The following is a 17,766-nucleotide window of genomic DNA, read 5'->3' on the forward strand; positions in this document are numbered from 1 at the left end:
AAATGAGGAACACAATACCTCATACTTGCTATTGTTAAAGTAAAGCAGCTACAATTCAAGAGTTAAATTGTTTTTAGGTATGTTGAATTTTGCCTACTCTAAATCAATTTTTTAAATTATACCTGAATCTATGAATGTATAATCCACTATTATTAAACATACCACATATTTGAAATGTGATTATATTTGAAAGTGTTTTTATATATGAATGAGTCTACTAGTTTGATTTATATAATAGTCCTTACTTTATAAACTTTTGTGAAATTTTGTTTCTCTATACTAATTGTTTTTGTACAAAGAATTTTTTTTAATCTGTTGTTAATTTTAAATGCTACTTCATAAGTTTGTTTTATGAACGATGTAAAAAAGCCTATACATATCGTGATTTTAGTTTTTTATATATGATATCATTTTTGGTAACTGTTTGTTATTCTGCATTTACATAGAGACTATCTAATCAATGATATCTGTACTCAATGTAATCTATCTGTAATCAATGATACCTGTAGAATTGTAAGAATTTTGTGAGCTACTGATTGTGTAGTATCATTTTCTTCGATGAAGCTGTTTTCAGTCATAAAAAATTAAGTGAGACGTGGTAAAAATTTGTGAACGTTGCTTGATGAGATACATATATAATATCTGCAATAACAGTTTTTTCATAGATTTTAAAGTTATGTTTTTCGTTTAACTTTGTAAAGTATGTCAAGAAACTCCCATGTTAATTGCGAGAGATACAATATTATTTCAGTGCATTGTTTATCAACAGAAAGAGAGTTTATTAATTTGTTGCTTTACACTGTCTGTTCAGTCTTTCCTATTGTTAATATATATCTAAGTATCTAAATTACAAGAGACAGAGTTGATTTGCTGAAAGTAATAATGTTTACTACCCCACCAGTTCCTGTATCAACAAATCTGAATTCACTTACAGGACTTAATATCCTCTACTTTTTAGTGAATTTGGCATGTTGATGTGCATATACCATATTCAGCTCAAAAGACAAGAAACCATTTCACTCTTCACTTCCCCTAGTATTTACTCTCCTGGCATAGGAACTTATTGTTGACAATGGCAATGCTATTTTTGGGGGCAACTCATCTCTGTGTCAGGTCACCTAGTTACCTAGATCCCCAAGAGGTAACCTGATACACATTATGTACCTTAATAGATACCTTATACAACATAGCTACATAATTATGAAGACTAGCATTATATGACCAAGTTAGTTTTAAATTGGATGGATATTTACCTCAAAATCTAACAATATCATAAAAAATATAATAACATTATCATTCTGTTCAAAGGAAATCAACATAAAACAACTCTTTATTGTATGTTTGAATAAAAATATCTATTCAAATTGCATTGTCATTTGTATCAATTTAGATGAAAATTGACCTTAAAGTTTTCAAAACCTAGAAGTATAAGTTTAGTTATGAACGAAGTGGTAAAGCATTTCCCTGTTCATCCTCAAATTTCTTTATATGTTCATTTTATAATCAGCAAATTTATTATACAAAATGGACTAATATAGATGCAAGCTTTTATGTAGACAGTATAAAATTGGTGTCACATTGGAATGTGACACCAATTCTGAACGAGGAATTAAATTGAAAATAAATAAAAAGTTTTCTTCATTATAATATGAAACTGAAAGTAGCTGAGTAAAATTTTTATTCATTTATTTAGATTACCCTATTTCTGAAACTGTCACCACTGTAAATTTACTTCCATGAACTTATGAAAGTTTTGCCACTTTAAGTTGACAGTTAACAACAGGTATTAACAATTTTTTCTTAATAATAAAAGTTTTATAAAACCTATTAAAACTATTATTATTTTATAAAATTTATTATTAAAGGTTATAAAGTTGTATAAAGGTTATGAATCAAGACAATGATAAATTTAAATTTGATTTTATTTTCACATCATTTTGATTTTAATGCATAATAAATAATTTTTATTTAAAAGTAATAATATTAATAATAAAACTCTATAGCTATTTATCTTGAAAAATCAGTTTTTCAAAAGTACATCATAATTTGAAGTAAAGTAATTCTGAAACCAGCATTTGCAATTTATAACTTAATAGGATTTACACTGCAATGTGTACATCAACCCAACTTTAGACAAAATGTTTATTAAAGGTTAGAAAGTAGTATTATATAAATTAATATAGAAGTACAAAAAAAATTTTTCATTTCGGATATATAAAAATATGCTTCAGCTATTGCAATAATTTTTTTATTATTATTTTTAAACGTACAGTTGCATATTTTTAACAATTTTCCAGTACATTTAAAGCAAAAAAAAAAAAAAAAATCATCAAATATTTATTTATTAGGATAAATAGAAATAAAAATAACAATGGGCCATAAGAGTAAACTATGAATAAGATCTATATCTAATAAGATCTATATCTTCTGTTGAAGTTAAATTTTATACTGTAAGATGACATTAAATTTTTTTAAAGTGATATTCTGAATAAAAAAGATTATTTAACATAAATTTTCTGTAGCAGAATTTGTGATTATTCCATATGTATGATTGTTTTCTTCAATTTTTTTTAACATTTAAAACCAGCGGCACTTAATGATAAGAGAATTACTGTCAATAGTTTACATTAATTGCAATTCATTTGCTAAAAGTAGTTATTAGTTTGTTTCAAGAAGCTGAAACCCACTGAAAAATAATTAATTTTAGTACAGAGGGAGTAAAATTTTATACTAAAGCATTTCTCAGATTATTTAGAACCGATAAATGGTATTGTATGTTTTTATTTAACATTTGAGACTCAAAAAGACCATCTTTCTTTTTCTGTTTAGCCTCCGGAACCACCGTAAGGTGTCTTACTTCAGAGGATAAGTGAGGATGATATGTATGAATGTAAATGAAATGAGGTCTTGTACAATCTCAAGTCAACCACTTCTGAGATGTGTGGTTAATTGAAACAACCACTCTCAAAATTAGCTAATTTGTGATTTTGAATTTATCACTACACCAACCAGTTGCAAATCAGAACATTTAGTAAAGGAAGAATTACATATAAATGTATACTTATATCAGATCATAGAATCTGCACACTTAGTTGGCTCTTAATTTTAACCATTAGCATGTAAACCATATTTGTTTAATTCTTACATCCATTATGAAGAAATCTCAATCTCCTTGCTATTCTTTTCAAATGATAAAATTATAATGGCTATTATTTACACATTACTTTACTGAGTTTGTTCACTATTTTTATTAATTATTTAAGAGTATATATTCAAATTATTATTGTTTATTTTTTTTTATAATGTATAAACATAAATTTCATTTCCCATAGACGAAGAACAGATTCAATTTTACTGAATCAAATCTGAGTGATGATTGACTAATTGAAAAAACTTGGACTATTTGTAAAATGATACGATTACACAGTTGCCCTCACCATATCATTTTGATTTTAAATAATTCTATTATTGATATTCTGTTATACAGTAATTATCTTTCTAACTACCTGTCATAATAAACTGGTCTTAAATAAATGTAGGTTTTATACTTTCTCTAAACAAACAAAAACAAAAAATTTAGAAATTACAAAAGTGATGCTTTGAGATTCACATTATATTCTGCTTGGTAAGAATTTAAAAAAAATTGTAGTAATTTTAATATACTATTTTTATTTTAGAAACTAACCTTACATAATCAATTGTTTTCTTTTGTGGCATTGAGTATTACTTTGTGAAAAATACAATTTTTTTTAAATCTTAGTACCCAAACTAAAATAATGTTAAACAAAACTTACTGTATCTTAAAATTTCTTACTTAAAATATTATTTTTTCCTATCTAAATTTCCAAATACTATATTAATAAATACGTATATACATATATATTTACAACAAATTAAATAAAAACAAAGAATAATCATAATAATGCATCACTATCAAAACTTTTAATCAAAATTAAAACGTCTTCCACCATCAAACCTGTAGCCATATGCTGGTGAATTATTTGCATCTACTAATGCAGGATTGCGATGTTGGTAAAATGTTGCATGTCCATGTGCTGGTCTTGATGAACCAGTAGCAACACCATATGCTTCACGAGCATAAAATGCTTCGAAGTCTGGTCCTTTTTCTGGTAAAACTGTATCTAATAACTGATCATCTGGGTCATATGGTCTTGCATATATTATTTGTAGAATATTAAATATCAACAGTATCTGAAACAAATCATTATTTATTTATTTCATATTTTTTATCATTAAGCCATATATGATTTATATGAGTGTATGAATAACAAGATTTGCTGTAGAAAAATTATGTTTCACAGAAAAATCTTACTTTGTCAATGAATTAAAAAAAAAAAAATATTAGTTAAAAAATCTTAATAACCCATATTTTTGTTTGAAAATGTACAAATAATCTCTAATGATTTCTAAATTATTATCTTTGTTTTTTTTTTTAATTAAATAGTATCTCACATAGTAGCTTTAATGTTATTATTTTTAAACATTATTATGGACTTTAACCTCTTTTTTTGTAATTATTGTGTACTTTTAATACACACTGATCAATGTCTTACTATGGTTTACCTAAATTCATTCAGAAAAATGGTAAAGCAATTCTTTTAAATCCATTAATCATGATATTACTGACAGGGTATGTCAAGAATATCATATAAAAAAATGACGTTAAATTAAAGTCAATAATAATGCATAAAAATAATAAATATATGAAAATGTAACATTTAAGCATTTACGTGGAGATATTACAATAATAAAAAAAAATTGTCAACATCAAAATTACACTATGTTGTCAATTGACCAAAAATAATAATGGAAGGTAGTAAGGGCATGTTTGAGCATAATAAAAAATTATAACAAATAATTAATAAAAAAATTAATTAGTTGTAGAAAATTCAATTGTAACTGGGATGGGGGTTCATTGGTTACTGAAAATTCAAATTGTTCCAAGTTTACCTTAGATCATTTATTTATTTGTGGTTGTTTCTTTTTTTCTGTTTTTCTATCTACCCAGTACATCTTCATTTTTTCTGATACCTCTTTCCTTTGTTCTTCAGAAAGTTCAGCTCTGTTCTTATGTTTTGGTGCTTCTCTGAACCTTTTATTTTCATCTTTTAATATTCTCTTTCTCTTATAATTTCTTCAATTATTTTCAGTTCTTTTAGGTCTTCTTGGGCTTGTGTGAACCATTTGCCTTTAGTTTTTTTACTTTGGAAGAAATCAAAAACTTGTTTAGTCAATCTACTGTTATTCATTCTAAATAAATGGGAGTAAAGTGCAGTTCATCTTTTCCTTATTGTTTGATAATTTTCCAATTTTAATATGAAGTTTGTTATTTGGAATTAATTTTACCTGATTATTTTGTAATTTAGGACCTAACATTTTTCTTATAATTTTCCTTTTTTTCTAGATTTTCTAGTAGACCTAGGACTGTTGCACAGTCTTAGGGTTTCTGCCACATTGAGTGCTTCTAGCTTTATCATAATTTATAGTGTCAAAATTTTGAGTTCCATGATAAAGACTGTTAGTTATGTGTGCTTTTTATTAGCTAGAAAGCTAATTCCATTTTATTAGCATTAACTGTAACGCTTTTAATTTCAATTTTATTTTACAAACATTAAAATTTTACCAACGTATTTTTATTCATGCATAAATTTACTAAGGAGGGATGATTTTCTACAATATGTGTATAATTTTATCAGCCATGACAAAATTGCAGTATGTTTAAACATAAACTTAACTATATAAAAATCAGTTATTTGTCAGTATATGTTCCATTGCACTGCATTACAAAAAAAAATTTATTTAAAAAATTGTGACTAAATTAGGATTAAAAATGAATTAACAGCAGAAAGGAGGGTAATCTTATGAGAAGTACTTTGCACTGATAGTTCCATAGTTGAACAGGCATCATTATGCTTTTTGCAATTTCATATAATTAAGAAATGATACCTGTTAATGGAAAAGATCTCAAATTCAGTAATCATCATAACATGAAAAGAAAAAATCATTGATGCATTTATAAAATTATAACATTAATAAATGTATTTTTAAAACAGAAATTGGAAAAATGTTTTGATAAATATATACTATATAATTTACAAACATTATCTAAATCTACATTATTAAAAAAAAATCTCTTCATTAGTCTCAAAATTCTTTTTTTCTCAGAAACTGTTTTTATCTAACTTTAAATTGGCCATATTTATTTTTTATTACATTAATAGGAAGTATAGAAGTTAATTTTTATTTCATATATTTTTTTATCACTTTCAAATAACTAAAGCCTGTAATAGTAAATTCCAATTTATTTACAAAGCAACGTTTGTTTATAAAAGATATTATTTTTCAGAAATATACTTTATAATATAAAGCAATTACTGTAAATACTCCTAATTCTTTTTTAACTATAGCTCATTTACCAAAATATTTTATACCTTTTTTTTACCACACAGATATTTTTACCACATAGAGTGGCTGCACTCTTATTACATTTTTTTTTGTATTTGATATATTCATGGTATATATATATATATATATATATATATATATATATGTTCTCATTAACTGTGTACCATTACACAGCATTGAAAAACAAAATAAATGATAAATAAATAATTGGAAAATTGGCAAAGTGGTGTTGAAATATTTCTGATTCCTATAATGAAATGAAATGTAATCAAATCTATAACAACATAAGTAATATGAAAATAATGGGAGTAAACTGAGCAGTAGAGGAGAATCATTTGGCTGGCTGATATTTCATCTCCATAATAATTAGAAAAATCTTAAAATATTAACAAATTCAAAAATTCTACATGTAATCTACTTTTGCAATCCATGGAATTTCAAGAATTTTAATTTTTTAATTCTTTACTGATTTTACCCTTTTAGGCGACCTTTCTTTAAATTTCAAGCCATATCGTACAGCAATTTTGAACACAAAATATTTAGTCAACTTGAGTTTCTAATGAAAAGATTTAAATTTTTCTTTAATTAAAGAATAATAAACTTCTCAAAGAGCACTATGTGACGGGGTTGATTATGAGATGAACAAAAATCAACGATCAAAATTTTAATGAAAGATGCTCTGGAAACAGTTGTCATGTTAATATCTAGCAACTGATCTCAATTCTTTTTAAAAAATGTTTTAACTTACTGGTGCACTAAGTTTGTTTTTTGTTTAAATTAACATGGAATAGACTAGGTAGCATGTTATTCATACCATATACTTTGGTTTTATTATATTCATCTGCAATTCAATACACATACAATTATTATTATTGTACGTGTATTATTCAATACACGTACAATTGATCATCTCAAAACATTCAGATTGTTAGCCAACACTACAGTATCATTCACATTGTGAATATTATTTATTCTACCCTTACTCTTTATGCTTGAAGTTTCCAAAAATACTTAAATGAAAATAGATGAGTATAAAAACTGAGAAGCAATGATGATAAATACCTGCTTCTACCTCCCCGCATCTTATTTGTTCCTTGATCTTTGATCATTTCACCATCAACCCAGTCATATGGTATTCTTTGACACGTTGATTGTAAATACAATTTCATCTTTAGTTATTTCAAGTCCTATAGTACAATGTTGTTAAGGGTTGTTAAGGATCAAAAACTATTTGATCCTTAACAAAAGGATCTAAAGGTACAATCTCACACAGTAACTATAATTTTTTCATCATCAAGGATTCATTTATTATTTCTATGTTTATTTATTCAGCTGCTTTTTAATTCTTTTATTTAAAAATGCTTTATATGTTCTTACTGAATGAAAATGTGATTTATTTATTAAATATAATTTGAACTACTTCCAGGTTGAAATATTATATTATTTTTTTAATGTGATTAGCAGCACTGTGTTTAGTACAATTATAGAAAAAAAAGTACATTTGTTGCTGTGATTTATTATTATTTATTACTTTTTAATGCTGATCAAATTAGTGACATTATAAAAATAAGGATTCTTATTTCTAAACCTTGCTTTACCTTGTAACCAAGGTAAAGCAAAAAATCATAGTCTAATGTTTGAACATCTCTCAACCACACCCATTTTAACAACAAACTCTTTCCACAATCTACTAAAAAGATAAAATAAAATTTCTGAAAATGCATTACAGTAATTACTGCTGCATTATGTCAAAAATATGACAAATTGTTTTTTGATTTGTATATATTATATATTTTCTTCACAAAAGTTTTTTTTTTATGATTTATGTTTTAAAATGTTAAAAATTCAATTTAATTTTTCAAATAACATAATTTTTTTTCTAATTCCCAATCAAACAGCTGAAAATTAATATTTTGGTTGCCACTAGATTATTTGCTATCTAAAATCAGCTTACATGAGTTGTTTTTATAAGATTTATATTACTTGTAATCAGTAGTAAAGTAATTTTTTCCTACAGAAAACGTTTTAGTTTATATTTTAATAATAGGTTTGGTCAGGGATACACTTGTAAATTTTTCAGTACCAAAACATTTGATTTTGTATTATAGCAGACTAGAAGAATATGGTTCATAGCCACAGGCAGCTGGCTACATGACAATATTATGAAAAACACACATTCATTTTTATATTTGTATTGTGGTAAGAAGTAAAACTTATCTTCTCCGTATCAAATATTTAATTTTTTTTTTGTGAATTATATTTTTAGCAATTTATTTTGTTATTTGCCTGGTATGATTTTTATGATTTGGGTTATATTTTTAATTAAGTTAAAACAAATTTTATGTTAAGGACAAATTTTTAATTCTTTCTAAAAGCAATACCAGAATGGTGTTTCGGTACCAATGTACCAGAATACTGATGAGCATAGTAGATATTTGTTAATAAGAATGTTGCCAGTTTTAATCCACTACTGGCTCTTTTCATAATACCATCTAAAATCATTAGACATACTTCAACATATCTAATTAACATAACATATCACCAATCAATATATCTTCATTTTCATTTTGTTTTAATATGCTTTTTTTCTTACCCTTTACTTTTCTATTTATTTTGAACAATTTTTTTTAAGTTAAATGTTTTTTTATTATAATTTTGCAAGTATTTCTTTTAAGTATTAACTTTCAATGTTTCTTTATTATTTCTGTGTATCATTACTATTATTTTAACATAAAATTATTTTTTTTTTCTTTCGGTTTGTAACAAGTTCCATAGTCATATGTTAAATATTAACTATATTTATAAATATTACAATTTATATATTTTTTTCTTACAAAATAATTTCGACACTTTTGCTATTTTCCCCGAGAGTGATTTCAAAATAAAAATGGAGGTATATATGAAGGTAAGAATTTTTCAATACAGGTTACGGTAAAAAATTATGCGAAAATATTTTTGGCGGGAAAAGTGATTGATGTTCCGTTTTAGGCGATCGGTATTACGTTTATGAATCAGGTTATTTGGTTTGAACAATGTTAATATTTTTTTTATTTTTCTATTATTGTATAGTCTTATAATCTTCCATTAAATTACAAAAATTGAATCACCATATTTTTACAAAAATTGAATCATATTTTTCCGCGCTAATTGAAATAATTAGTTTATTTAACTTAAACCCAAATCTTAACACGATTAAAACAAATTAAAGATTAAATGTTTAATAAATACTTGATAAATCAATGTTATCTTAGCAAGAGTTCATTGTAGGCTATAAATTATTAAAAGAAATAAATGTTTTTTTCATTAGACATTTTATTGGGAAAAAACTAATAAAACATAATCAAGAATTATGGACAGAATTCTGAATATATTTTTTAAGAACAACTTATTTTTTTTATTTCTGGCTTCATAAATAATAAAAGTAGCAACAATTAATTTGGGCCAATACAGATTATTTTAGTAGAAACATTATTCATCGAAGTGGTATCAAGGCATAGGGTAATGATTAGGTATTCAACACGTGCGAAATTAAAAATGAAATATCCTGTACTATTAAAGAATGGTTGCGGGCTTTTGTTTCAGTCAGATAAATATCTGCTATACAATGATGTCTCGACATTTAAGTGTTCCGTAAAAACGGTAAAACAGCTGTAAAATCAGGGTTAAATATTTTGCAACGATAAAATCAGAATATAATGTAAAAAACAAGTTTTAATATGTACTTTTTTAAGTTGCCGTAGTCAGCAATAATCTATTACTTGCATTTAAAACGTGCATTATGATGAATTTTAAAACTGCTACTGAAATTATTTTAAAATATGAAAATCTTTCAAGTTATATTGTTTCTTACCTTAATTACATGAAAACAGAGAAACGAATTAGTCAAACTAGCCATATTAAATACGGATTATAATCGTACAAAAGTAATCTTGACAACCAGTCAAGCTTTCTCTTTCATTCAACGAACCGCACTTCTGCTTTCAGTGTACCGTTGGCTTACTGTTCTTGCGCAACTCGCTTACTGACCTCCCCCTCCCTTTATTTAACAGTACGGGAGGTCGTCTTAGAACAATAGAATTAGGCGGGTTCTTATAATTTCATTGTATAGGTATCTGAAAAGTCATGGTAAATAATACGGACAAATATTATAATACAACCTCTTCAGTAATGCAAATATTAATTGATAGTAACTAAAAGAAAACAATAGAGCGTATCGACGTAAATATTTTTGTAGTATTAATATTTTGCATCAAAGTTAAAGTGCGCTTTGAATTTATAATTTTTTTACAATTCCGTGCAGCTGTGCGTGGTTTTATTTTTAACAACGGTATAAACCACATAAAATTATTGCTTATTGTTAAAAAGGAGCCTAATTATTATACATTGCACTTTATTTAGTCGTACACTTAAACACAATCTACTGGTTAAAATGGTATTGATAATATGTGAATATCAAATAATATTTGAAACTTAAATCTTATTATTACAAGCTGTGTACCCTGTGATAACTGATATTCTTTATACCCGGAAAGGAATCCTCAGTAAAAATTATTAAAAAAATACGCGGCGCAGATCAAACATAAGGGCCGATTAGTTATAAATAGCGATTGGAAAAAGTGATTGGTTAGAGCATGCACAGTAGCTTCATCACATTGCCGTCAGTTCACCGTTGTTTACTTTTGCAAAACCGTGTTAAAATGAGTGCGGTAGGGTAGTTCGATCAGAGATTAGATTTTTAAATGAAGGAAAAGGAAGGCAATGATATTGGGAGTTTAAGGAAGGTTTAAAAATGTTCACGACGAATAGAGGAGTGGGAGGCAAAAGGGAGAGAAAATCGTCGCTTTACGATTAGCAATTTTTCTCTAGAATTTCCAGAAATTTCAAAAGCAACATTGTTGAAATTCGTGACTGACACTCTAGGCTAACATAAACTGTGTTCATGATAAGTGCCGAAAATGTTGACAAGTGCTCACAAAGATCAGAATGACATCTGTACGTGCTTTTCTCGAGCGCTTTAACCATGGGGAGATGAATTTTTTTCCATGCTGTCACTGGTGACGAAATGCCGATTTCGTACGTAAATGCTGAGATGAAACAACAATCCACGCAGAGACGTCATTCCAGTACACCTAAACCTGAAAAACTCAAACAAGGCCAATCTCGAAGGAAAATCATTGAAACTAAATTCCAGGGCCAAAAACGTGTACTTTTGATTGATTTTATGAAACCTGAAACATCCACCACATCACAACTCTATTGTGAAACACTACTTTTTAAACTGCGTCGTTCCATTCAAAACCGACGACAGGAATGGTGACATCAGGATTGTTCTTCTTCACAATAATCCATTTTCACACACAGCTGCATGCAGAGAAGCAATTAAAAACTTCCGAGGGGAAATTCTTGATGATCTCGCTCCCAGTGACTATATCTTTTCCTACATCTCAAAAAATGTTTGAAACAAAATTGTGATTATGTAGAAAAATAAAGTATGCTAGTGTTTGAAACAAATAATACATTTTTTATTTTATTATCGATTGGCCCTTACTTTTGAATTGCACTTCATACATGTAGTTAACAAAAATATAAGAGGATAGTTCTAATTGTACTTGTTTTATTTCTTGAGTTCCTGAAATTTTTTATTAAAATTCATCCATTGACATCATCACTAAAACAAACAGTTCTTACAAGGTGAAATGACAAATCCTTTTCGAAATTCAAATAAGTTTCTATGAAAGTGATTTACAATATTTGCTGTAATTTATAATTCTTACCGGCCCGATTTCATTTATTAAACAATGAATAATCATAACAATTGTATTATTTCTGGTAAGAGTTTTGTAAAGAATTTATCTATTTTTTGCATGGAAAGATTTAACATCGTTTATTAAATATTATTGTTATCTGTTGTCTATTACATATATTTAACATGTAATTTTTTTTTTTAATTCTAAATTAATAACAGTTTTGATAATAGAAATGTAGTATTTTACCTTTTTTGATAGTATCGTTTTGTTAAAAACAGTTTTATTTATATTACAGAAATTTTTGTTTTTTGAGCAGAAGAAATGATATCTGTGAGACTCTTACTGTACGATTTACAATTTCATTGTAATTGTTTTGGTCATAGTGCTTATTATGTTGAAATCATGAACTTATATACTATGAGAAAGAATTTACAGGATGAAATTGTTTTGCGTGTGCTCGTTTTCTACGAATGATTAATACAACTTTATACCATTGTTATTGAGCTTATAAGTATACTTTATGAATTTGTATCAATTCCCCAGTTATCATTTTGTATTTAGTGGATTTAGTTTGTTAACTCTAAGGTTATGTTTTGTTAGTTTATCATACAATCTAGTACATCTTATTTAATGTTTTGAAAGGATTAGCATAACCACCTTTATTTCTAAAAATAATGACAACTTTGTATGCTGTTTGATTACTGAATGTTAATACTATATATTTTCTGTCTCTGCGTGGGTTTTTTATTTTTTATCTATTTTGTTACATCATAATTCTGTATTTAATGTAACATTATGAATAAGCATAAGTATCATAATTATCCATAACTGTCAACTGAGCTATTTGTAAGGTGGGAGAAGAGAGTAATGGGGCTGTGCAGAAGAGAGCACCAGTAAGGATGTGAAATGGTAATGAGTGTGATCTAGGTAAGTGGTTGGTTGAAGCAAAAGTGTTGAAACAATGCTATTTAGTTAGTTTATAGCATTCCCGTAAACTAATAGTGAGGTTTTAAATGGTTACAGCTTAGGAGCAAAGCTTTGTAGAAAAATGAACTTTATATTAAATGAAAGAGAAACTCTAAGTTTATGTGTGCAAAAGCTACCGCATGTGCGTTTTTTCCAGTTCACGCAAGCAGCATGTGCGCATTAATCATCATGTTTATGGTGCAGAGAAAGGTTCAATGTGTGTTGTGGCTTGCTATGTTTGAATCAGTTACAAATGTTAGGCGTGAATACAGTTGTGTGTATAAAGGGGACCCCCATGCATGAAAATAACATTCGGCAATGGGACAAACAAATCAAAGAAACAAGCAGTCTATAGAAGCAAACACATCCAGTACAACCATCAGTGGCTGATGAAATGATTGAAGCAGTGCAAACAAGTTCCTTGTGTAGCAAGTAAATGTATGGTGCGCTATTGGTCGAGACAGAGATATTGGCCCCTTCTTTTTTGCTGAAAGAACAATAATGGGAAACATCTTTCTGGATATGTTAGAAGGGTATACAGTACCCAAAATACCAGAGAATTCTATTTTGCAGCTTGATGGAGCTCTTTCACATTTTGCTGCAATTGTGCAGGATTTTCTTAAATCATTTCCTCAACAATGAGTTAGAAAAGAAGAGGAGCGGATTCCTGGCCTCCAGTCTCTAGACCTTACCCCTATGAATTTCTAATTTTGGGGTTATATAAAACCACAGGTATATTCCGTTCAAGTCTGGACCACTTAAAAGAAAGGATCACTGAAGCCGTCTCTTCTATTACATCGGATGTTCTCTGCTATGTATGGCAAGACTGAATGAATATTGTTTTGATGTCTGCAGGGCAACTAAGGAAGCAATCAACAAAATATATTTAACAGGTAAGAAACTTAGAGTGTTTTTTTTGCATTTAACATACAGTTCATCTGTTTTCAATGCTTTGTTCTGAAGATATAATTTAAAACCCCACTATTATTTTATAGAAACACTGTACAGCAATGAATATTGCCCATACTTCTCGTGGAAGGGGCAAGTAGCCTAGATCAAGTCAGGAGTAGAGGAAATATTACATTCAATCTGTCAACAGCTACATCTTCGTAATCAAAATTTTCCTCCACTGCTGTTCTCTCTATTTAAATTCATAAACTGTTTTTATAGTAAGTATTCGTTGTTTCTGTTTACATTTTAAATTCTTTAAGGCTTGTTTCCCACTAGGCAATCAGTTAACATGAACCACTAATAAACTCAAAGATTAATATGAGAGTCTGTGCACTTTTTTTTTCATGGTAACCAAGATAACAAGAGCAACCAGGTGGTTGCATGCTTACTTTACTTCAGGAGAAATGCAGGATATAAAATTCTTATCTCTCACTTATGATTGGACAAAATTTATTTAAGAAATCATCAAATGATTTTATTTTAATTTTTACAAAATTTTAAAATTTATCTTCATACCATCTCTCGCTTGTAAAAAAATGAAAAAGAAAAATTGTAAGCATTTCTTTTTCAGCATTCTTCCAGTAAATGATTTATAAAGTATTTTGTTTTCTTTTTTAGATATTTGTTAATAACTAATCTAGCTACTTCCTTGACATTTATTCATTCTGCTGATTGGTTTATGCAATAATAATTTACGATTTAGTCTCCAACTCTGGTCTCCTACATACTTTTTCACTGGAAAATGATTGCCTATTGGGTAAAACAAGCCTAAAAAATGGTTTATTGATGTGAACAGGTTAAAAATAGTACAAATAAGAAAACATTGAACTGTCTAATAATTTCCACACACTCTGGGACTGATTTTTATATGAGTGTATTACATCTACTAGAGACGTATAAAATGAAATTCACATTTAACTGTAGTAAAATTATTTTATTCATACAATTAAACATGATTTTTATATTTAATAAGTCTATGAACAACCCTGAAGTTATAACCCACACTTAGGGAAACTATGAGTTTGATGATAAAATCTCAATTAGCTTTATGGAATAAAATTTTTTAAATAAGAACAATTTAATATTTGTATATAATTTATAATCATAAAATTCTATATTATATGCACACTATGTTCATAAAAAAATCCCAACACATTTATAAAATCAAAATAATAAATATTTCTTAAAAAATTACACAATTAAAAGTTATAACTATATAAATAATTAATATTGTAAAACATAATACAACGTATCGTTAGTAAATACTAAATTAAGAATACAACTATTAGTCATCTGTATGTACAACATTTTTTTACTGCAATTTTTTTTTCTAATAATAGTAATTATGATTAAATACTGTCAATCAGTACACATTACACTAATTTATTATCAATTCATAATTATCTAGAAAATTATGCCATACAACAGTTAAAATACTGCCAGATATTTGATAATTCTGATGATTTAGTGCATCTCATCTAAATTTATGATAACCCTTAACTGGTTTTGTATATAGTTAATCCTTTTTAAGTGATCAAACTGATTTGATAATGTAAAAAAAAAAGTCAAGATAAAATGAATATTTGTTATCTTTCAACACCTGAGGATGCTAACAGAAGGAATGTATATTAAGAAAGAATTGCTATAAAGCAATTAATAGCAATTGCTATTAAGAAAGAGTTGATATAATTTAATGATTAGAAATAATCAACGGAAAAACTGGATTGAAGAAAGTTGCTTGTATTGGAGAGAGAAAATTTAGAATTATATAAATGTAAATGTATAAGTTGGAATAAAAGATGAAGAAACAAGAAAACATCAAAATAAGCATGGGTGTTATTACTTATTAACTGGAGGATTTGCTGATACGAGAACAGCTTTTCATGGATGAAATTGACAATGTCTAAAATAAAAGATGATAAAACAAAAATGCTGATAGGGAAACTTTACAAAAAAAAAAGAAAAAAGCAAGATAGGAAAAGAATATGGCATGAAAATAAACACTGATATCTAATAATATGAAAATTTTAAAACAAGAGATTACAGGTAATAACATCTGTGAAAGTAAAAAATTAAGAGTATGCTGACATTCTTAAATATTTAGGCACTTTAATGAAAGAGTGATGAAACTGCATAGAAAACTACTACTAGCATCCAATTAATTTAAGAAGAATAGCTGGAAAGCGTTATTTTGAAGAATATGATATTGCATTGTGCAAAAACATTAGTCACTGAAAAAAAATGGAATTTGCAATTGAAAAAGACCTGGTGCTTCACCAAACAGGTCATCAGTCATATCACAGACTTCTTTACAGCTGAGAGAATGGAAACAGATCCCTTATTTTGTTGGCAGAATGTCTCTCCTAACAGGCACGAAGGATACATTAACTAGTTCTTCAGGTCCTAGCAACTTTAGCGCTGAGAACCAAGTAATGTCCTGTCACTCATAGAATCAATAATAGAGAAAGCGTTAAGGGTAAAAAAAAAGAGAAGGGCAATCTACACATCAGGGTAGTTGGGACAGTTTGTCCTACCCATGACCAAGAAAATGATTTTGAAATAGTAGATTTTTGTGACAGAGTTGCTACCACTCTGTGGTAAAGGACCTCGGCCTTTGATCCAAGGTCCCAGGTTCGAATCCAAGTTCAGCATAGCATTTTTCATGTACTACTAAATTCCATTTTCATAATACAGAGTGATTTTTTAGTCCTGTTACCCAAGTGTTAATGTCTGGTAATTTTTTTCTACGAAAGAAAATTTTGTTTTGTGTCACGAAGTTGGTAGCGCTACTCAACTGGTATAGATACGGCGGTGTGAGTTGATTCTCCTTGAGCTGTGTAAACTTTTGTGCCGTTTCCAGTCGTGTTATGAACAGAATATCTTTTACCATAGAACAATGAGTTATCATTCTTGAACAATATTTTGTTATGAAATCGTACGCGAGTGTAAAAGAATCATTTCCAATTAAATTTGATGGTGTTCCTCCGCCAGAAAAAATGTCAATTTCTAGGCTAGCACGCCTATTTCGAGAGACAGGTAGTGTTTGCAACAGAAAATGTAGCGGTCGACTAACTCGCTTGACAGATGATGTTTTAGAAAATGTGAAAACAAGATTGCTCAATTCTCCACGGAAAAGTTTACGAAAACTTTTCACGGAAGTTGGTTTGTCATATTAGAGTGTTCAGAAAAGCTGCTAAAAAATTTTAATTGTATCCGTATCGTGTACGATTAGTTCAACAGCTTCAGCCTCCAGATTTAAACAAGCAATTGCAATATTGCCATTGGTTTAGGTCTCTCGTAAATAATAACGGAATCAAATTTTTAAACACAGTGTTCTTTAGTGATGAAGCTTGGATCCATCTCGATGGTTATGTAAATAGTAAATAGTGGGCGGTTGAAAATCCTAACGCTTTACAAGACAAATCTTTGCATCCTGAAAGAATTGGTGTGTGGTGTGCAATATCTCATCATCGTATAGTCGGACCCATATTCTTTGAACAGACAGTAAATGGTGAAGTATACAGGAATATTTTGCGCCAATTTGTATCCTTCCTGGAACCTCAAGAACATTATTGCTGGTTTCAGTAAGACGGCGTTACATGCCACATGTCTTGAGAAACCATGGATTTTCTGCAAGAGTTCTTTGATGATCGAATAATAAGCAAGGGCTTATGGC

General features: G+C 28.1%; 2 protein-coding genes across 3 annotated transcripts in view; both read right to left on the reverse strand.

Annotated features, from left to right (window-relative positions):
• Window positions 1–1,919: 1,919 nt before the first annotated feature.
• On the reverse strand, window positions 1,920–10,514 carry LOC142328623 (uncharacterized). Its single transcript, XM_075372462.1, has 2 exons — window positions 10,277–10,514; window positions 1,920–4,212 (listed from the first exon to the last, which is right to left on the reverse strand). The coding sequence occupies exons 1-2, from the start codon at window positions 10,319–10,321 to the stop codon at window positions 3,943–3,945; spliced, it is 315 nt and encodes a 104-aa protein (XP_075228577.1). The 5' UTR covers window positions 10,322–10,514; the 3' UTR covers window positions 1,920–3,942.
• Window positions 4,075–17,766, reverse strand: part of LOC142328621 (transmembrane protein 208) — a 46,527-nt gene continuing 32,835 nt past the window's right edge. Inside the window, exon 6 of one of the 2 annotated variants that reach the window (XR_012757318.1) lies at window positions 4,075–4,212. The gene's annotated coding sequence lies outside the window, so the exon portion shown is untranslated. The remainder of the gene's footprint in view (window positions 4,213–17,766) is intronic. The other variant, XR_012757317.1, reaches the window with a different exon arrangement.

The sequence above is a fragment of the Lycorma delicatula genome, chromosome 8 (assembly GCF_047948215.1).
Source record: "Lycorma delicatula isolate Av1 chromosome 8, ASM4794821v1, whole genome shotgun sequence".
Lineage (NCBI taxonomy): Eukaryota > Metazoa > Arthropoda > Insecta > Hemiptera > Fulgoridae > Lycorma > Lycorma delicatula.